We start from the raw sequence: 23,140 nt of genomic DNA, 5'->3' as shown, positions 1-23,140 counted from the left end.
TGACCGAGTTTTTTGACTAAGTGCTGGGGACAAATTTCTTCCCAAGGCCTCTCGTACTTGCGCGTGCTCACTGAGACGGGCCTAAACCATCCAGTGTCTCTGAAGCCAAGTAAACGAGACCAAGAACGTTCCTGGTTCTCTTTCACTTCTTTCAAGATAAACAACACATCATCAGTAGATGGAAGCAGGAGCTGTATTTCTGTGGACATCGCATGTTTTTTCATGAAGGTTTTAGTGCGGAGCTGGGGAAAAAACGAGCAGCTTTCAAGGAGGTGAAATCCCTGCTTTACGGGAAAGGGGTCAGGTTCGACCTGTTGTATCCTGCCCGGCTCCAGGTCATCCATGAAGGTAAAAAGCATTATTTTGATACACCAGAGGCAGCCAAAGAGTTTTACCATTCACGCTGGGGAGAAGAACGAGAAGAGCAATGACTTTTTGTTAGGTTATTCATGCAGCATTGAAGGGGCCTCCTGCCGAGGCAAACTCTTAATTTTCGCGATTCACTTCTTCATTCATTTTTTCCAGTTTAATTTGTGAAATGCGATCGGGTTGAACTGCTATGCTGCGGAATCTGATTAACAAAAGCTTACAACCAGCAAAATGTAAATATTTGGGATTTGCATCTCTGGCGTTTAGTTTCCTAGGTTTTTGTTGTTTTTAATGCTTTGCTTGACCTGTGTTTCTTTGGCCTATTATATATATATATATATATATATTAAAGGTAGAATAAGTGACGGTATAAATTTTAAGGAGGGGAGCCACCCTAGATTAGATTGAAAGTTTTGATTGTATGGGGAACACTTGGGAAGTTTTTTGTTTGGTAATGCCTGTGATCATCCTCAGCTGGGGAGGTAGATCTACAAAGTAGGTTTCCAGGGTTACTTGTTTTTTTTGTTTGTGTAAAGGGGTGGGGGGAGTGTTTTGGGGGATTACAATGGTAGTTTATTCTTTAGTGTGTTACGGATCGGCCAGACTTTCTTTTCATTGTGCGTTATTGTGTGCAGCTTGTGCCCTCGCACTGTTTTGGATTGTGGACCCTGTGTGTCTCCTGATACGGTTAACATGAGGGCTGCTGATGGAGGCCACCTTGGGAGGTTTATTTCTTGGATGTAAAGGGGCTCAATGGTCCTGTTAAAAGAACTAATGTTTTCTCTCATTTGAAACAATTAAAAGCAGATATACTATTTCTACAAGAGACACATTTAAGAGTGGAAGACCGTAAAGCATGGATTAGTCAGGTTTTTCATTCTGGCTTTAATAGTAGGTCCAGGGGGGGTGGCAATATTAATCACCAAAAGAAAGCAGTTTGCACCATCTGATGTAATCAGTGACCCTAGTAGTCGCTTTATTATAGTCTCTGGATCTCTCTTTCAGATACCTGTCAGTTTGGTAAATGTTTATGCCCCTAGTTGGGACGACGTCCACTTTGCAAATAAGGTTTTGTTATTAATAGGTATAGGTATAGGATAGGTATATGGACAGGAAAGGAATGGAGGGTTATGTGCTGAGTGCGGGCCAGTGGGACTAGGTGAGTGTAAGCGTCGGCACGGACTAGAAGGGCCGAGATGGCCTGTTTCCGTGCTGTAATTGTTATATGGTTATATGGTTATTAATACCTAACCTGAATACACACCAGCTAATCTTTTCAGAAGATTTGAACTATGCTATTGACCCAGTGCTTGATAGGTCTAGCTCTAGGGGAACATGTTCTGGTATGGCAAAGGCCTTCTCAATCTTTATGTAACAAAATAGTTATATGGATCCTTGGAGATTTTTGAATCCATCTCTTAGTCAATACTCTTTCTTTTCTCATGTTCACCATTCCTATTCCAGGCTAGACTATTTCTTTATAGATAGCTCCTTGATACTAATGATTAGACAAATTGAGTACACTGCTATAGTTATATCTGATCACTCGCCTGTGAAACTGGACCTGTGTTTTCCTTTAAACATTAGAGAATGGCCTCTGTGGAGACTTAGCCCCCTTTTGCTTTCAATGAGAAATTTTGTAGTTATATATCGGCTAACATTGACACATTCTTTGAGACTAATAAAACTGAGTCAGTATTGTACTCTTTACTTTGGGAAACTTTAAAAGCTTACTTGAGGGGGTCAAAAAATATCTTATACTTCACATGCCAATAAAGGGCATAGGAAGGAAATGCAAGTGTTATTGCAATCTACTTTGGACCTAGATTGGCAATATTCTGAGGCACCCACTGCAGAATTATATAAAAGCCGGGCTGATTTGCAAGTGATGTTTAATCTTCTATCTACAAACCTATCAGAACAATTAATTCTTAAAACACAAGGCCTCTATTATGAATATGGTGACAAGGCAAGCCGGCTTATGGATCATCAAGCTGCATCACGACTTATTCCCCAGATAAGAGACACTCACCAAAACTTGACAAGCAATCCAAAAGAGATTAATAACATCTTTGCAACTTTTTATTCCTCTCTGTATACTTCAGAGTTTCCCTCAGATATAACAAATATGGAACATTTTTAGATAATTTGGAAATACCGACTCTTGAACCAGAGGAAGTGGAGAATTTAGATCGGGCTCTTGGGCAGGAAGAGGTTAATAATGCCATTATGGCTATGCAGAGTGGTAAGTCCCCAGGTCCTGATGGTTATCTGATAGAATTTTATAAGAAATTTATGGATAAGCTCATACCAGTTCTTCTAGAAGTGTTTCAGGAATCTTTGGAGAACGGTTCCTTACCCCCTACTCTTTCACAGGCATCTATTTCACTTCTTCCTAAAAAGGACAAGGACCTGACTCAATGTGGATCATATCGCCCCATCTCACTTTTGAATGTGGATGTGAAAATTTTGGTTAAAGTGCTTGCGTGCTGTTTAGAATGCCCCCTTCCCAAGATAATCTCAGATGATCAAACAGGTTTTGTTAAAAACCACCATTCTTAATATCCGTCGAGTGGCTGATGTGGTTTATTCACCCAGTGATTCTCTGAATCTGGAGGTTGTTATCTCCTTGGACACGGAGAAGGCGTTTGATAGAGTGGAGTGGGTATCCTTGTTTAGTGTTTTGGAGAAATTTGGATTTGGCAGAATATTTGTAGCCTGGGTTAGGCTATTATATCACTCGCCTTTAGTGTGTATACAGACAAATTATTTTCGACCTGACTATTTCCCATTAACACGTGGCACTCGCCAAGGCTGTCCGTTGTCCCCTCTTCTTTTGGCAATTGTAATTGAGCCGCTTTCTATTGCACTTAAGTCAACTACATTATTTCGAGGCATTAGGAGAGGGGACATGGAGCACCGTGTATCCCTATATGCTTACGACCTCTTACTTTATGTTAGTGACCCTGTAGGTAGCAGTCCTGCTATTGTGCCATTATTAGGTCAATTTGGAGCCTTCTCTGGCTAGAAACTGAACCTTCAAAAAAACAAATGCTTTCCCATTAATAACTTGGCCCTACGGATCCGACAGGAATCTTTGCCTTTTCCTTTATTTCAAGATGGTTTTGTACACTAGGAATAAACATTACTTGCTCTTTTACATCTGTTTTAAGCTAACTACAGGCCTCAGGTTAGCCAAATGAAGGCTGATTTTGAGAGATGGCGCAGTTTACCCCTCACTATAACTGGGAGAATTCAATCAGTGAGAATGACGATACTTCCCAGATTTCTTTATTCGTTCCAGTGCTTGCCAGTTTTCTTACCCAAGTTATTCTTCAAATAAGTTGACCAAGCTATAACCTCCTTTATTTGGGAAAATAAGGTCCCAAGGATTAATAAGCGCAGTCTCCAAAAGGTCGTGACGTAGGTGGAATGGGCCTTACTAGCTTTATTCATTATTACTGGGCATCGAACATTCAAAAGATACTATTTTGGCTTCACCAGCCAGATATAAACCGGTGCCTGCTTGAGACACAGTCTTGCCACTCTTCGTCTCTCCCAGCTTTAGTGTATTCTTCCTTGCCATTGAAATCCTCTCAATTAACATCTAACCCAGTTGTGCTCTCCACCTTCAAAATTTTTAATCATTTCGCTGCCACTACAAGTTCACATCAGCTTCAGTTTTGGGTCCCATTCATAGAAACCATCTAGTTCTTCCCTCCACACTTGATTCAGTTTTTAGACAATGGGGTTTGAAAGGTCTTATGCGCATTAAGGATTTGTACACTGATAATATATTTGATAGTTTTGATAACCTGTGCAGTAAATATGGCCTTCCGCATAATCATTTTTTTAAAATACCTGCAGTTAAGTATTGTATGTAATTAGTTTTGCTACAACAAGTGTATGGGACATTGGAAAAAAAGTTGAATTTCCCCATGGGGATGAATAAAGTATCTATCTATCTATCTATCTATCTATCTATCTATCTATCTATCTATCTATCTATCTATCTATCTATCTATCTATCTATCTATCTATCTATCTATCTATCTATCTATCTATCTATCTATCTATCTATCTATCTATCTATCTATCTATCTTTGCCAGTTTGTCAAGGAAAAATTTCCCTCTTTTCCTGATCTACCACCTGTTATGTTGTGGGAAAAACTCACTCTTAGCTTTAATAATAAAGGGCTGGTCTCTGTACTATACTCTCAGATGATGTCTTTGGGATCTAAACAAAACTAAGATGAGGTGGGAGAATTACCTTGGTATGGTTCTGGCTGAGGAATATCGGGCAAAAGCTGCTATGGTATGTTCGGGGAGGGCAAATGAGGGGAGGTTTCTTTAGGGGTAAGATACAAAAGCAAAATGGAGGAAAATGTAAACCATTATGTATTCTGTATTGTGTCATTCCTTCAGTAAAACTATACTGGAAAAAAAAGTAAATAGTATAATCCTTCTGGTGCTTCATAACTGATGAGACCTGGTTGGTGGCAGGGAGTTCAGTCATCTCACTGCCTGTGGGGATGAAGCTGTTTCCCATCCTAACCGTCTTTGTCCTAATGCTACAGTTCCTCCTGCCTGATGGTAGGGGGTCAAAGTTATTCTGAACACAAAGTACACTGCAGATGCTGTGGTCAAAGCAACACGTACAAACAAGCTGGATGAACTCAGCAGGTTGGGCAGCATCTGTGGAAACGAGCAGTCAATGTTTTGGGCCGAGACCCTTCGTCAGGACTGAAGGAGGAGGGGGCAGGGGCCCCATAAAGAAGATGGGGGGAGAGTGGGAATGAGAAGGCTGGTTGGTGTCAGGTTAAAAACCAATCAGAGGAAAGATCAAGGAGTAGGGGAGGGGAAGCAGGGAGGGGATAGGCAGGGAAGGTGAAGAAGGAATGTAAGGTGAAAGCACTGTGTAGTAGAAGAAGGCAGAGTCATGAGAGAGGTGATAAGCAACTGGAGGAGGAGACAGAGTGAAACTTGGATGGGGGAAGGGAGAGGGAATGTGAAGCAGAGTTGAAGTGTGTGGCAACAAGGAGATCCTGTCTGTTGTGGCGGACAGAGCAGAGGTGCTTGACGAAGCAGTCCCCCAATCTGCGTCGGGTCTCACCGATGTAGAGGAGGCCACACCGGGAGCACCGGATGCAATAGATTACCCCAACAGACTCACAAGTGAAGTGTTGCCTCACCTGGAAGGAGTGTTTGGGGCCCTGAATTGTGGTAAGAGAGGAGATGTAGGGACAGGTGTAGCAATTATGCTTGCAGGGGTAAGTGCCTAGTGGGAGATCTGTGGGGAGGGACGTGTGGACCAGGGAGTTGCGGAGGGAACGATCCCTGTGGAAATCGGAGAGGAGTAGAGAAGGAAAGATGTCCTTAGTGATAGGGTCCTGTTGAAGGTGGCGGAAGTTGCGGAGGATAATATGCTGGATCCGGAGGCTGGTGGGGTGGTAGGTGAGGACAAGGGGAACTTGGTCCCTGTTGTGGTGATGGGAGGATGGAGTGAGGGCCGAAGTGCAGGAAATGAAGGAGATGCGGGTGAGAGCATCATTGATATTCATTGAGGATCTCCCGGTTGCCACCCACTTCAACTCTGCTTCATGTTCCCATTCGGATATGTCCATACATGGCCTCCTCTACTGCCATGATGAGGCCAAACTCAGGTTGGAGGAGTAACACCTCATATACAGTCTGGGTAGTCTCCAGCCCCTTGGTATGAACATCGAATTCTCCAACTTCCGGTAATTCCCTCCCTCTCCCTTCCCCCATCCCACTTTCACTCTGCCTCCTCCTCCTGTTGCTTATCACCTCTCTCATGGCTCTGCCTTCTTCTACTACACAGTGCTTTCGACTTACATACCTTCTTCACCTTCCCTGCCTATCCCCTCCCTGCTTCCCCTCCCCCACCCTTTGATCTTTCCTCTGATTGGTTTTTAACCTGACACCAACCAGCCTTCTCATTCCCACTCTCCCCCCATCTTCTTTATAGGGCCCCTGCCCCCTCCTCCTTCAGTCCTGACGAAGGGTCTCGGCCCGAAACATTGACTGCTCATTTCCACAGATGCTGCCTGACCTGCTGAGTTCCTCCAGCTTGTTCTGAAGTGGCTGAGAGGGGCTCTGAGCTTTGCGTAGGCAGTGCTCCTGATAAATATCTCAGATGGGTAGAAGGGAGACCCCAAAGTTCCTCTCAGCAGTCTTTGCAATACTTTGCAGGGATTTGGAAATCCCATACCAGACGGTGATGCAACTGGTCAGGATATTCTCAATGGTGCTGCAGTAAAAATCGGTTAACATGACGAGGTGGAGGAGCCTTGCTCACCTCGGTCTCCTCGTAAGATCATAAGAACATAAGAAATAGGAGGAGGAGTAGGCCATCTGGCCTGTTGAGCCTCTTCCGCCATTCAATAAAATTGTGGCTGATCCGATCATGGACTCATCTCCACCCACCTGCCTTTTCCCCATAACCCTTAGTTCCCCAACAATGCAAAAATCTATCCAGCCTTGTCTTAAATATATTTACTGAGGTAGTTGCCATTGTTTCATTGGGCAGAGAATTCCACAGATACACCACTCTTTGGGAAAAGCAGTTCCTCCTCATCTCCTTCCTAAGTTTACTCCCCCAAGTCTTGAGGCTATGTTCCCTAGTTTTAGTCTCACCTACCAATGGAAACAACTTTCTTACCTCTATTTTATCTATGCCTTTCATAATTTTATATGTTTCTGAAAGATCTCCTCTCATCCTTCTGAATTCCAGTGAGTACAGTCCCAGGCGACTCAATCTTTCCTCATAGTCTAACCCCTTCTGGTGAACCTCCTCTACACCATCTCCAAAGCCAGTATATCCTTCCTCAAGTAAAGAGACAAAAACTGCATGCAGTACTCCAGATGCCGCCACAGCAGTACCTTATTCAGTTGCAACATAACCTCCCTGCTCTTAATTTCAATCCTTCTAGCAATGAAGGCCACTATTCCATTTGCCTTCTTGCTAGCCTGCTGCACCTGCACCTGCACCATTTTTGAACAGTGGCATAACATTTGCCTTCTTCCAATCTACCAGGAGCTGCTCAGAGTCCAGAGAATTTTGGTAATTTATCACCAGATTCTCCGCTGTAACCTCTACCATTTCTTTCAATACCCTGGGATGCACTGCATCAAGACTAGGGGACCTATCTATGTTTATGCCCACAAGTTTGCTCAGCGCTAGCTCTTTAGTGATAGCTATTGTATCGAGGTTCTCACCTCCCATCACATCCATAACATCTCTGTTTGTTAGATGTGTCCTCCACCATGAGGACCGACACAAAATAGTCATTCAAAGCCTCAGCCATTTCCTCATTACTCAATATCAATTCCCCTTCTTGTCCTCCAAATGACCTATGTTCACTTTAGCCACCCTTTTCCACTTTATATAATTATTAAAAAAAACTTTTACTACCTGTTTTTATATTTTGTGCTAGTTTATTTTCATAAGCTCTCTTCCCTTTCTTTATTACTCGCTTAGTGGTTCTTTGTTGCTTTTTAAATTTTTTCCAGATCTTCCGGTTTCCCACTACTCTTGGCGACTTTGTACACATGAGCTTTTAGTTTGATGCCTTCCCTTATTTCCTTAGTTATCCAAGGCTGGCTCTTCCCACCCCTACTGTCCTTGTAAGAAATAAAGTCAATTGATTTCAATTCAATAATCTGTTCGCTGATATGTTTTTATTGTGTTAGGACGACTCAACTCCACAACTCAGCACAGTCTATGTTCAAGCATGAACAGTAAATATAATTCTACACATAGCACCGCCTATGATAAGACAAGAAATCCAACACTTTGCTGAGCTTTTGGGATCCTGGCGGTGCCACATGCCATATTTGACTATGCTCCTCTGACCCTTGCATGCTGTGTCGAGAAAGAACTTTAGTTTTGTATGGGGTCAGGCTGTTGAGAGGGCCTCCCATTTGAGCTGCAAGTTTCTGTCAAAGATGATGCGGCTGTCTGGAGCCTGTGGCAGAAATATGGAAGAAGGAATATGCCTCCAGGTTTCTGGTCCCAGACGCTTCCTGATGCTGCCATCAGATACGCTGAGTTTGGGAAAGCGCTTTGATAGAGACTGAAACACAGATGTGGTTTTCCTCGTCTCTCTCCACTTTGATCTTCCCATTATGGACCAATGCCTGGTCTTGGTCTCTCCACCTGATCTTCCCCTTATGCTCTTCCAGTCTGTGTACAATCCTCCTTTGGTCAACATCTTCTGGATAGATTATTAAATCATGGTTTTCACTTCTTTTATGTTTTTTTTTTGCTTGTTTTTTTTCATCTTGGATGTGATTCTGGATCTGTTGGAGCCTGTAATTTGCTGTTTGGAGATCACTCTGCAGTCCACGAGAGAGTACGGGAGGCAGAGGCAGCGTGTGCAAACCTCAAAGCAGTGGGCCACGGGACAGGGCACGAGCCACTGTCTGACTCCATTTCGCTGATTGAAGTAATGAGAGAGATTGAAATATTGAGGTGAATGCAAAAGTTTGGAGATCATTCAGGTGCCCCAGCTCTCTGCAATCTCTGAGAGGAGTCCTGGAGCCAGAGGCGGTGTTCACAACCCCCAAATCCCTCTTCCCCCACAAAAAAACAAGCAAAATGGATCAGGCATGTTTACCCCAAATCCCTTCTCCCACACACAAAAGGAACAAAGATGGAACATGCACATCGACCCTCAAATCCCCCTCGCTACACAAAAATTGAACAAAATAGATCAGGCACATTGAACTCTAAATCCCTCCTCCCGTGCAAAAAAAATGTTGTCCAGGTTTTCTGTGTTTTAGTGGTGGACTTGGACTTTTATTGGTCTTATAGTTTTACGTATTCTGTGTTTTTTTTTCCTGGTCGGTGGAGGGGGGGGGGGGGGTTAAGATTTGGGGATCCATGTGCCTGTTCCATTTTAATTTTTTTTCTACAGGGAGGTGGGATTTGGGGGGTTGATGATCATGCGACCTTTCTTTCTTTCTTGGTTTCATGGCTACCCAGAGAAGAAGAATTTCAGAGTTGTGTACTTTGATAATAAATGAATCTTTGAACATGTGGTAATCTGCAGTTGCTGGAAATCCAAAGCAACACACAAAATGCTGGAGGAACTCAGCATCTGTGGAAAAGAGTAAACTAGATTGATGAAGGGTCTCGGCCTGAAACGTCAACTGTTTCCTCTTTTCCATTGTTGCTGCCTGCTGAGCTCCTGCCCATAATGGGATGTGTACTAGAAACATAGAAAACCTACAGCACAGTACAGGCTCTTTGGCCCACAAAGCTGTGCCAAACACCACTGGGCACTGACTTCCATGCAGAATATGACCTGTCTACAACTACTCTTTACCTTTTGTGGGCAAGCCAGTTCTGGATCCACAAAGCAATATTCCCTTGGATCCCATGGCTCCTTACTTTCTCAATAAGCCTTGCATGGTGTACCTTATCAAATGCCTTGCTGAAATCCATATACACTACATTTACTGCTCTTCCTTCATCAATGTGTTTAGTCACATCCTCAAAAAATTGACCTGCCTTTGACAAAGTCATGCTAAACTATTCCTAATCATATTATACCTCTCCAAATGTTCATAAATCTTGCCTCTCAGGATCTTCTGCATCAACTTACTAACCACTGAAGTAAGACTCACTGGCCTATAATCTCCTGGGCTATCCCTACTCTCTTTCTTGAATAAATGAACAACATCTGCAGCCCTCCAATCCTCTGGAACCTCTCTCGTCCCCATTGATGATGCAAAGATCAGAGGCTCAGCAATCTCCTTCCTGATTTCCCACAGTAGCCATCCCATCTGGTCCCGGTGACTTATCCAACTTGATGCTTTCCAAAAGCTCCAGCACATTCTCTTTCTTAATATCTACATTCTCAAGCTTTTCAGTCCGCTGCAAGTCATCCTTACAATTGCCAAGGTCCTTTTCCGTAGTGAATACTGAAGCAAAATATTCATTAAGTATCATTGCTATCTCCTCTGGTTCCATGCACACTTTACCACTGTCACACTTGATTGGTCCTATTCTCTCACGTCTTATCCTCTTGCTCTTCACATACTTGTAGAATGCCTTGGGGTTTTCCTTAATCCTGCTTACCAAGGCCTTCCCATGGCCCCTTTAGGCTCTCCTAATTTCATTCTTAAGCTCCTTCCTGCTAGCCTTATAATCTTCTAGATCTCTATCATTACTAGTTTTTTGAACCTTTCATAAACTCTTCTTTTCTCCTTGACTAGATTTACTATAGCCTTTGTTCCTGTAGCCTATCATCCTTTCCCTGTCTCATTGGAACGTACCAGTGTAGAACCTCATGCAAATATGCCCTGAACATTTGCCAGATCTCTTCCCTGAGAATATCTGTTTCCAGTTTATGCTTTGAAGTTCCTGCCTGATAGGCTCATATTTCCCCTTACTCCAATTAAATGTTTCCCTAATTTGTCTGTTCCTATCCCTCTCCAATGCTATGTTAAAGGAGATAGAATTGTGATCACTATGTCCAAAATACTCTCCCACTGAGAGACCTGACACCTGACCAGTTTCATTTCCCAATATCAGATCAAGTGCAGCTTCTCCTCCTGTAGGCCTATCTACATTTTATTGTCTTGTGCTTTGTTGGATGTCGGACCCGACAAGCCACTGATAACCTTGTGATAATTGAACATGATATTATTGTTCTGGGAAAAGATATAGATTATGTGATTTGTCTATTTGGGAATATGGCAGGTCTATATGTGTGAGGGAATATTGTAAACCTAGAGACAGGCCTCATGACTTTTTCCTTTGAAAAAATCAAAGTGGTGAATTGATTGTAATTTGAAACATGAAACTGCAGATGCTGGAAATCCAAAGCAATGTACACAGAATGCTGGAGAAACTCAGCAGGTCAGGCAGTACTATGGAAATGACTTAACAAATTAGTCAGCCTGAAACATCAACTGTTTACTCTTTCCCATAGATGCTGCCTGTCCTGCTGAGTTCCTCCAGCATTTGGATTGTAATTTGACTCTTGCATCCCCGATCACAATGTAGTGTTTGTAAATCTTGCTCATCCATGTTATTAATGCCCCCTTAGGGATGATGTGAATGGTGAGGTAATCCTTGGATCTGTATAATTTCTCATAGAATATTATTTTTAATCATCCAAGGGATAATAATATGTATTCTTTGTTTTAAGTAGAAGGAAGAGTTCTATGTTTCTCTAAGCTGACAGGTATATTCAAAAGGTGAAATGCGTAATGTTTATAATATATTTAATGAAATGTCCATCAGGTCATAGACTATTTAGGTCGTTCTGATCTTGTGGCATACAAATTCCTGTCTGGATTCAGACATCACTTATATGTGTAAACGTTAATGTACTTTGCCAGCCCAAGCAATGTTATGTGTCCAGACATTGGGAGACTAACGAATAAAGAGAGACCATTAAAATGTCTAACTGATGTATGAACTTATGCTGAATGCTGTGTTAATGAACACATGATGTGTTTGAAAAAAAAACAGGCTGTGTTGCTGGCATGAGGACAAAAGGTGAAAGAGTTTGTCTGACTCATGGTGACTCTGTACTTAGGAAGCTTGTGGAAATATTGGGCTGTTCTTTTGAATTTCTTTTGGACTTCAACCGGGGCCAGGATTTTGATCAGAGCCTGAGATCCGAGGATGGTTTCACGAGTTGGAAATCAGAATTCCCCCAACACCAACAGCAATGCCTAGAAGAAACATGAGCCCAGAAATCATTGTGACTTGCTATGTAGCACAAGATTTTGTGTGGTTTATTTGTGCTGTCTGTTTTATGATAATAAATTAGGCTTTATTACTGCCATATCTCTGGACTCTCCAATAGTTGGGTCTGATTAACCCAGCCTATTATGCACACACATATGAAGACAAGTAGATATCAGCTAGCATTCTAACTGTACAGGATACACACTGCGCACACACTGATGGACATAGGAACCTCATGTCCAAAATGTCTCTCATAGCTTCATTTACTTACCTTCTCTTAAATGCACTATTCTCTAACAGCTTCCAAGTCCCTCCTCTCAGCACTACCTCCCTCTTAGCACTCTCCCACCTCCCCCCTTCTTCTCTCTCTCCTTTTATTTCTCCCTCATCCCATCATTTCATCCTCTGGATGTTCTCTGACATGAGAATGTCCTACCTACTCACTCTCTCAGAATGTTGCTGTTCAAAGGAGCAAGACCTGCTTCCCTGTCTCCCTGCTGATAAGTGAACCTGTGCATAGTTTTTAAATTAGTTGCTGTCCCAACATACAGTCATGTTTTTCTGTGGTCCTTTTTAATACTCCCTGTTAGTAGACTTGGGGTTCAAAAAGCAGTTACAGTTAATTGTACCCAGGGTATAAATGAATTTAGTACAAGCTGAGCAAAATATAGTGCAAGGTAGAATTAAAGTCCTTAAAATATTTCAATAAACTAATGTGAGTGGAGGAGAAGCTGTGGCCTACACTAATAAAGGTGCTTTTTTTCCAATTGCCAAGATTTGTAATGATGCCTAAGTATTCCATTTATTACAGTCTACCAGATCACTAGTGTAATTGTTCAGACCAGTGAATCTGACAAACAAATGGCATTGTTCAGTATCAATGTTTATATTTTGCAGGCAGCAGAATTTAAATTAAAGTAGGTGAAAATGTAATCTCTACATGTCTGTTATTGTTTTAAGCTTTAAAAAATAAGTTTTGGAATCTTACATTCAGGATACTTTTTGAGTTAATGTCAAAATATTTGAACAATCAATAATTTATCATTTTTCATTGACTTGCTTGTTGTCAATGGCTCTGGCACAGTTTCAAGCTTTAAACTAATTTATCAACAGCAAAGGCATTGCGTGTATTTTGTTCAGTGTAAAATGAAGGAAAGGGTAAACAAAAATGGGGACCACACATCTGAGTGCCACTTGGAAATGTTGAGTTCTATACAAGTTTAATATGCAAGCCTCTAGATGGAGTTTCTACAAATGTTTGAGAAGTCTCTGTGTTCCAGCTTTTTACCTTTTCTGTTAAAAGCATCATCTTCCAACTACTGAATATTTTTAGTGTTTCTTTAAAATGGTGTTTTGCTGTCAAATTCCAATTGAATTGAATTGACTTTATTACTTACATTTTTCATGTACATGAGGAGTAACAATCTTCGTCTAAATATGCAATGTATAATTTATAGTAATTTATAATAAATAGTACGTACAACAGGATAGTCACCATAACATAGAAATACAGTTGTGTCAGCATGAGTTAATCAGTCTGATGGCCTGGTGGAAGAAGCTGTCCCAGAGCCTGTTGGTCCTGGCTTTTATGCTGAAGTACCATTTCCCAGATGGTGGCAGCTGGAACAGTTTGTGGTTGCGGTGACTCAGGTCCCCAATGATCCTTTGTAAATGTCCTGAATAGTGGGAAGTTCATCCAGATATTTCCTCCTTTTCTTCTTTTTCTCTTGCCACTCCTCTGTGGTGCTTATTAGAGTTGAAGTGGAAACTTATATTTTGTAACATCATGTCAACAATCAGCAAATTCCAGCAGTTGTAACAGAGAAGGATGCAAAGTTTTAAAATGAGAAAACAATGTGAATCAAGACTCGAACATACATATTGAGTGCGCTGATAAAATATTACATTGATCAATGAATTGCATTCTTAATCCAAGCGAACTAGTGAGAAATATTTTGTTCTATGCTAAGATGTTGTTTATTTTTATAGTTTTGAAGCTGTTAAAGGATGGTGCTGACCCGAACACGTTGATCTCCTCAGGTGGTTCACTGCTGCACCTGGTAAGAGCACCCATCTTGTGCCATTCTGTAATAAATGCAGTAGTTTGGTTAACACATGAAAATAATCCTTCAATGCAGATTACTGATGGCAGAGACTGGGAAACAAGATGTAAAATCTATTGCAGTAAATTATCCAAACAGTTGTATGCTAAATTAGTTAAGATACTTCATAACTGTTGATTACGCACAAAGGAGTATTTACTTGGCAATTTTAGCAGTAGATTCTGATTATGTTTCAAATTTATCTGAGCACTAATTCTAGCTCAGGGTTCGACATTTCCATTGATCATAAAGGCAATGGGAGTTCCTGCCCTCCTACTCCCATATCTAGTCTTCTCTGGGAGGATGTGAAGTGCAGAATTAATTGACCCGCTGTCCCCAAGATGTATTTGATGAGGCAATATGTGCAAGAGGGATGAGTTTCATTTGAATCAGAGATGGACTAATATCCTTGCAGGGAAATTTGCTTGTACTACATAAAGAAGGGTGAAATGGGATTAGCAGGAGTGTGCGATTCTACACAGGAACAAGTCATTGGATAAAGCAGCAGCCAGCGAGAGCAAGTTTAGTATTCAGAATAGCCAGGGGAACAAGGTTACAGTAAAGACAGAGAATGAGACATAATTCACTGTTCAGAACATATGTTGGCCCATGCCTTTCTTTACTGTCACAATGAGGCCACTCTCAGGTTGGAGAAGAAATGCTTCATATTCCATCTGGGTAGACTCAAACCTGAACATTGATTTCTCCAAATTCCAGCAATTTTCCTCCACTTCCCATCCCGTCTTTTTCAATTCACTACCCTGGCCCCCTGTCGCCTCTTCTCTTCTGCTTACCTGCCTATCAAATCCCACTGGTGCCCTTCCTCCTTCCCTGTTACCTATGGTCCATTCTCCTCTCCTAACAAATTCCTTCTTCTCTATCCCTTCACCTTTTTTACTTACCACCTCCTAGCTTCTTACATCATACCCCCTCCCCACCATCATGGCTTAACCTATCAGCCTCCAACTTAGATGGTAAACCTAAGATATTGGAGCAGACAGAGGCCATTTTGGCCATTGGCCCAACGACTCTGCCATGCTATTTCTTCATGGCTGATCTATTTTCCCTCTCAGCCCTAATCTCCTGCCTTCTCCCCATACCCCTTCAAGCCCTGACTAATCAAAAATCTATCAAACTCTGTCTTAAATATCAAAGGTTTCAAAGGTACATTTAATGTCAGAGAAATGTACACAATATACATCCTGAAATGCTTCGTCTTCGCAAATGTCCATGAAAACAGAGGAGTTCCCTAAAGAATGAACAACAGTTAAATATTGGAACCCGAAAGTCCCTCCAAGTATACCCAATGACTTGGCCTCTACAGCAACTTATAGCAACAAATTCCACAGATTTACAATTCTCTGGCAAAATAAGTTCATCCTCATTTCTATTCTAAAAGGACACTCTTTTATCTCCACTCTTTGTCTCCTGCCAATCAGCCAATGATCTATCCACACTTGTATCTTTCCTGTAATACCATGAGCTCTTAACTTGTCAAGCAACTTCATATGTGGCACCTTGTCAAAGGCCTTCTGAAAATCCAAGTGAACAACATCCACTGATTCTCCTGAACTGTTTGCTATTTCTTCAAAGAAATTAAGTAGACTTATTAAGTAAGATTTTCTCTGAAGAAAATCATACTGACTACAGCCTATTTATCATGTGCCTCCAACAATCCTTAACAATCAATCCCAACATCTTCCCAGTCACTGAGGTCAGACTAACAAACCTATAATTTCCTTTCTTCTGCCTCTCTCCCTTCTTGAAGAGTGGAGTGACATTTGCAATTTTCCATTCCTCAGGAACCATACTCCATACTGCAGTTCCAGACTTCAATTTAAGAGGGAGAAGCATAAGTCACATGCATCGGTATCACAATGGAATAAAGGGAATTACAGAGGCTTGAGAGAGGAGCTTTCCTAGGTGGATTGGAGGAGGATTCTGGCAGGGATGATGGCAGAGCAGAGGTGGTTGAAGTTGCTCAGAATAGTTCACAAGGCAGAGGATAGATATGTCCCAGAGAGAAGTTGTTCTCAAATGGCACCTGTGGCTGACAAGGGCAGTTAAGGACTGCATAAAAGTCAAGGAAAGGGTATATAATGTAGCAAAAGTGATTGGGAAATTGGATGATTGGGAAGCTTTAAAAATCCAACAAAAGGCTACTAAAAAAAGCTATAGGAAACAAGCCAATTATATAAAGACAGATGCTAAAAGATTTTTTGGTTAATCACAGTAAAAGGGAGGTGAGAGTTGATATTGGACCACTGGAAAATTATGCTGGTGAGGTAGTAATGGGGGATAAAGAAATGGCAGATAAGTTTAATGAGTACTTTGCATTGGTCTTCACTGTGGAAGACACTAGCAGTGTGCCAAGGGTCCATGAGTGTCAGAGAGCAGGACTGAATGCCATTGCTACTACAAAGGAAAAAGTGCTAGGCAAACTCAAGGGCCTTAAGGTGGATAAGTCACCTGGACCAGATGGACTACATCCCAGAGCCCTGGGAGAGGTTGCTGAAGAGATAACAGATGCATTGGTCATGATCTTTCAAGAATCACTTGATTCTGGCATGGTCCCAGAGGACTGGAAAATTGCAAATGTCACTCCACTCTTTAAGAAGGAAGGAAGGCAAAAGAATGGAAATTGTTGGCCAATTAGCCTAACCTCAGTGGTTGGGAAAGTATTGTGAGTTTATTATTAAGGATGAGGTTTCGGGTACTTGGAGACTAATGATAAAATACATCAAAATCATCATGTAAAGGGAAATCTTACCTGACAAATCTGTTAGAGCACTTTGAGGAAGTAACAAGTAGGATGGACAAAGGAGAGGCAGTGGATATCACTTACTTGGATTTTCAGAGGTATTTGATAAGGTGCCATATATGAGGCTGCTTAACAAGATACAATCCTATGGCATTACAGGAAAGATACTGACATGGATAGCGGAATAGCGGACAGGCAGGAGGCAGTGAGCATGAATAAAGGGGGCCTTTTCTGGTTGGCTGACCCCTGGTGGTGTTCCTCAGGGGTCAGTATTGGGGCTGATACTTGTCTCATTGTTTGTCAATGATTTCAATAATGGAATTGAAGGCTTTGTGGCAAAGTTTGTGGGTGGTACGTAAAAAGATGGAGGGGTAGGGATTGCAGTAGAACTTAGGCAAATTGGAAGAATGGGCAAAAACATGGTAGATGGATTACAGTGTTGGGAAATGTATGATAATGGATCTTGGTAAGAGAAAAAACGTACAGACTATTACCTAAATGGCGGGAAAAATTCAAACATCGGAAGTGCAGAGGGACTTAGGACTCCCAGAAGATTAATTTATAGGTTGAGTCTGTGATAAAGAGGGCAAATGTAATGTTGGCATTTACTTCAAGGGGAATAGAATATAAAATTAAGGAGATATTACTGAGACTTTATAAGACACTAGTCAGGTCACTCTTGAAGTATTGTCACACTTGGACGATTAACCCCATATCTCAGAAAGGATGTGCTGTCATTGGAGAGACTCCAAAGGAAGTTCACGAGGATGACTCCTATAATGAAAGATTTAACATATGAGAGGAGCATTTGAAGCTTTGGGCCTGTACTTACTGGAATTTAGAAGAATGTAGTTAGATTGTCTTGAAACCTACTGAAGGCTGAAAGGACTCGATAAGATGTATATGGGTGGATGTTTCCTCTGGTGGGGCTATCTAGAAATAGTGGGCACAGCCTCAAGATTGAGGGACAAACTTTTAGAATAAAGGTAAGGAAAAATTTTATTTTTAGCCAGAGTGTAGTGATTCTGTGGAATGCTGTGCCACAGACTGCGGTAGAGGCCAAGTCTGTTGGTATATTTAAAACAAAAGTTGATAGATTCCTGATTAGTCAGGGCATCAACAGATACGGCGAGAAGGCGCTTGTATAGGGTTGAGTGCGATCTGGGATCAGCAATGATGGAATGGTGGAGTGGGCTTGATGGGCCAAATGGCCTAAATCTGCTCCTTTGTCTTATGGTCTTATTGAAACCATACCAGAATCGATCGATTCTACTAATGCCTCCACAGTCTCTTCTGCAACCTCTTTCAGAACCCTGGGGTGTACACCATCTGGTCCAGGTGACTTATCTACCCAGATCTTACAGTTTCTCAAGTGCCATCTCCCTGGTAATGGCAACTTCATATACTTCTGATCCCTCACACTCAAGAACTTCCATGATACTTCCACAGTGACGACTGATGCTAAGTACTTATTCAATTCTTCTGCCATTTCCTTGTTCCCCCATTACTACTGCTCCAGCATCATTTTCCAGTGGTCTGATATTCAGTTTCACATCTAAGTTTGCACCTTATGTATCTGTAGAAACCTTTGGTATTTTCTTTAATATTATTGGCTAGTTTTGTATTCCAACTTATCTTTCTTAATGACTTTTCTCATTGCCTCCTTTTGGATTTTCAAAGCTTCCCAATCCTCTAACTTCCCACTAATTTTTTGCTCTATTATATGCCCTCTCTTTTGATTTTATGTTGTTTTTCACTTCCCATCTCAGCCAAGATTTTGTCATCTTTCCTTTAGAATACTTGTTTGGGATGTATGGGATGTATCTGTCCTGCACATTCCAAACTTCACCCAGAAATTCCAGTCATTGCAGCTCTGCCATCGTTCCTTCTGGTGTTCCTTTCCTATCAATTCTGGCCAGTTCCTCTCTCATGCCTCTGTAATTCACTTTATTTGACTGTAATTCTGATGCATCTGACTTTAGTTTCTCCTTCTCAAACTGCAGGATGAATTCTGTCACATTATGACGACTGACCCCAAAGGCTCCTTTACCTTAAGCTCTCTAATTAATTCCAGTTCATTGCGCGACACCCAATCCAGAAAAACTGGGTTGAGCTCCTACTGGGCTCAGTCACAAGCTGCTCCAAAAAGCCATCTTGTAGGCATTCTAGAAATTCCCGCTCATGGGATCCAACACCAACCTGGCTTTTCTGAGCTACCTGCACCTTTAAATCCCACATGACTATCATAACCTTGCCCATTTGATATGCATTTTCTATCTCCCATTGTAATTTGAGACCACTTCTTTACTACCGTTTGATGGACTGTATGCAACTCCCATCACGGTCTTTTTATCTTTGCAGTCCTTTAACTCTACCCACAATGGATTAACTCGATGTCACTGGGACCCTATGTCACTTCTTTCTGATGATTTGATTTAATTTTTTACCAACAGAGCCATGCCACCATCTCTGCTGATGTGCCTGTCCTTTCAATAAAGTGTGTATCTCTGGACATTAAGCTCCGAGTTACAATCTTCTATCAGCCATGATTCAGTGATGGCCACAATGCCACAGATGCCAAGCTGTAACACTCAACACTATCATTCTGGTTCCTACCCCGCTACCTAACTAGTTTCATCCCTCCCAAACAGCTCTAGGAAACCTGCCCAAAAGGATACAGGTGCACCCCCCCCCCCGATTTTTGAACGTTCCCTTTACGACAGCTCGCTGTTATGAAAGGCCTACATTAGTACCTGTTTTCGCTAACCAAAGCGGATTTTCACTTTTACGAAAAAAAACGCCTGCTTTAATTGTGTGTTTACCCTGAGAAAGACTATAATGACCATGAAGACTTGTGCGGGTAGTTGTTTGCACATGCGTGTACGTGCCAAATCAATTGCAGCTCACTGTCTTCCCGATTTTGATAAGTGAAACTACACCGTACATTCAATATTACTACTTATATAGGCTGTATATTTATATCATTCCTGCTTTTACTATATGTTAGTGTTATTTTAGGTTTGATGTGTTATTTGGTTTGATTTGGTAGGTTATTTTTTGGGTCTGGCAACGGTCAAGAATTTTCCCATATAAATTAATGGTAATTGCTTCTTCACTTTACGACATTTCGGCTTACAAACGGTTTCATAGGAACGCACTACCGTCGGTTAGCAGGGGAAACCTGTACTTCTCTCCCTCAAGTTTAAATGTAATCCGTCCCTTTTGTACAGGTCGTACCTTCCTAGAAGAGATCCCAATGATCCAGAAAATTGAAACCCTTCCCCCTGCACCAGTTCCTTAGCCACACATTCATCTACCTAACATCCTATTCTTACTTAGATCCCTAAAATCCTTTTTTAGGAGCTCCTCGATTTTCCTACTTATGCCCTTGGTGCCCACATGTACCAAGAGTTCTGGCTGGTTACACTCCCCTTTTAGAATGCCATCAGACTCGATATGAGACATCCCTTACCCTGGCACAGGGAGGCAACATACCATCTGGGTGTCTGTATCCGCCCACAGAATCTTGTCTCTGTTCCTCTGACTACGGAATCTCCCATCACCACTGCAGTCCTCTTCACCTGTCTCCAGTCACAGCACCAGACTCAGTGCCCTTTCTCCTCCCCATATCTTCTTATTCTGACTTCTACTCCCTGCTTTTTCCAGTCCTGATGAAGGGTCTTGAGCCAAAACGTCGACCATTTCTTCATTTCCATAGATGATACATAATCTCCCACCAACTGTGCTAACTATCTCTGATCAATCCCTGCTTTTCCAAGCGCAGATCAATTCTGTGCACCGGAATTTCCTTACCACCAGTGTTAGATTACCTGGCTTGCTTTCCACTGAACTTACAGGTAATGTACAGTATTTTACTTTGTTAAGTATTGTAACATCCAGGTGTTTCTTGAAAATGTTACATGGACATCTGTTGTATTTTCCACATTTTTTTCATTAAATTAATTTTTTTTTCATTTAGCCACAGAGTTCTAAATTTAAGAATTTGATTTGTTACTGAGGAAATTTAAACAATATTTCATTGAAGCTTACAGGATGGAGTGGAGGGCTACCAGGGACAGGCAGGGTAGAAATCTTCCTTTTCATGTTAGCTCAGTTTCTTCCATGAATGTAAGCATTTCTGGTTTTTAATCATGCCTGCAATGTAGTTCTGCTGTCAGCAATGCTCTGACAGATGTATGAGGTAAAGTATTTCTTCTTCAAGATAACTGGTTAATTTTTGATGAATCAGATTAGTTCGTCTGATTGTAATCCCTCAGTATGACATATCTGAAATCTCGTGTGTTTAGGACAGACTTGCTGGATGTTCCACGTATCACCTCAGTTTAAAATAGAAACATAGAAAACCTACAGCACAATACAGGCTCTTCGGCCCACAAAGTTGTACCAAACATGTCCCTACCTTAGAAATTACTAGGTTTACCCATAGCCCTCTATTTTTCTAAGCTCCATGTACCTATCCAAAAGTCTGTTAAAAGACCCTATCGTATCCGCCTCCACCACTGTTGCCGGAAGCCCATACCATGCACTCACCACTCTCTGAGTAAAAAGCTTACCCCTGACATCTCCTCTGTACCTACTCTCAATCACCTTAAACCTGTGATGTAGCCTCTGACTATCCACACGATCAATGCCTCTCATCATCTTATATACCTCTATCAGGTCATCTCTCATTCTCTGTCTCTCCAAGGAGAAAAGGCCGAGTTCAGTCAACCTATTCTCATAAGGCATGCTCCCCAATCCAGGCAACATCCTTGTAAATCTCCTCTGCACCCTTTGTAAGGATTCCACATCCTTCCTGTAGTGAGGTGACCAGAACTGAGCACGGTGCTCCAAGTGGGGTCTCACCAGGGTCCTATATAGCAGCAACATTACCTTTCAGCTCCTAAATTCAATTCCACAATTGATGAAGGCCAATACACCATACACCTTCTTAACCACAGAGTCAACCTGCACAGCTGCTTTGAGTGTCCTATGGACTGGGACCCCAAGATCCCTCTGATCCTCCACACTGCCAAGAGTCTTACCAATAACACTATATTCTGCCATCATATTTGACCTACCAAAATGAACCACTTCATACACACTTTCCCACTGTCACACTTGATAGGTCCTATTCTTTCACGTCTTATCCTCCTGCTCCTCACATAATTGTAGAATGCCTTGGGGTTTTCCTTAAACCTGCCTGCCGAGGCCTTCTCATGGCCCCTTCTGGCTCTGCTAATTTCCTTCTTAAGCTCCTTACTGTTAGCCATATACTCTTCTAGATCTCTAACATTACCTAGCTCTCTGATCTTTTTCATCTTGACAAGACTTATTACAGCATTTGTACACTATGGTTCCTATACCCTACCATAACTTCCCTGTCTCATTGGAACGTACCTATGCTGAACTCCACATAAATATTCCCTGAACATTTGCCACATTCCTTCAGTACTTTTCCCTGAGAACATCTATTTCCAATTTAAGCTTCCAGCTTCCTGCCTGATAGCCTCATAATTCCCCTTACTCCAATTAAATGCTTTTCTAAGTTATCTGTTCCTATCTCTCTCCAATGCTATTGTAAAGGAGATAGAATTATGATCATAGTGATCACTATCTCCAAAATTTTCTCCCACTGAGAGATTTGACCCCTGACCAGGTTCATTTCCCAATACCAAATCATGTACAGCCTCTCCTCTTGTAGGCTTATCTACATATTGTGGCAAGAAACTTTCCTGAACACACCTAACAAACTCCACCTCATCTAAACTCCTCACTTTAGGGAGATGCCAATCGATATTTGGGAAATTAAAATCTCCAATCATGACAGCACTGTTATTATTACACCCCAATAGTATTATTGTAAAAATATACATACTTGGACCCATTAAATGGAAATATTATGAGGTGGATGTTAGGTGTTCATACATTTATCAAATTGGTGTCGTTTGGGAAGAACTGAAAAATATTTTCTAATATGCTACCTCTCCTTTGAACAGTGTGCTCGATACGGCAACATGTTTGCTGCAGAGATTCTGATTGAAAAGGGAGTAAATGTCAATCATCAGGATGAAGACTTGTGGACCTCACTGCATGTGGCATGTGCTTGTGATAATCCTGATATTGTTCTGCTTCTCATGTTGGTAAGTACTAATGCTCTTTTCCAAACATCAGGATATC

General features: G+C 41.7%; 1 protein-coding gene across 3 annotated transcripts in view; it reads left to right on the top strand.

The window, feature by feature from the left end:
- myo16 (myosin XVI) overlaps positions 1-23,140 on the top strand; it is a 1,004,680-nt gene that overhangs the window by 235,904 nt on the left and 745,636 nt on the right. For 2 of the 3 annotated variants that reach the window (XM_073043171.1, XM_073043172.1), the window contains exons 3-4: positions 14,087-14,157; positions 22,960-23,103. In XM_073043171.1, the coding sequence (XP_072899272.1) occupies positions 14,087-14,157; positions 22,960-23,103 (215 nt within the window). Of the gene's footprint in view, positions 1-110; positions 349-14,086; positions 14,158-22,959; positions 23,104-23,140 lie in introns of those variants that run through there. The other variant, XM_073043173.1, reaches the window with a different exon arrangement.

The sequence above is a fragment of the Hemitrygon akajei genome, chromosome 4 (genome assembly GCF_048418815.1).
Source record: "Hemitrygon akajei chromosome 4, sHemAka1.3, whole genome shotgun sequence".
NCBI classification, from domain to species: domain Eukaryota; kingdom Metazoa; phylum Chordata; class Chondrichthyes; order Myliobatiformes; family Dasyatidae; genus Hemitrygon; species Hemitrygon akajei.
This window is presented reverse-complemented; position numbering and strand designations above follow the sequence as displayed.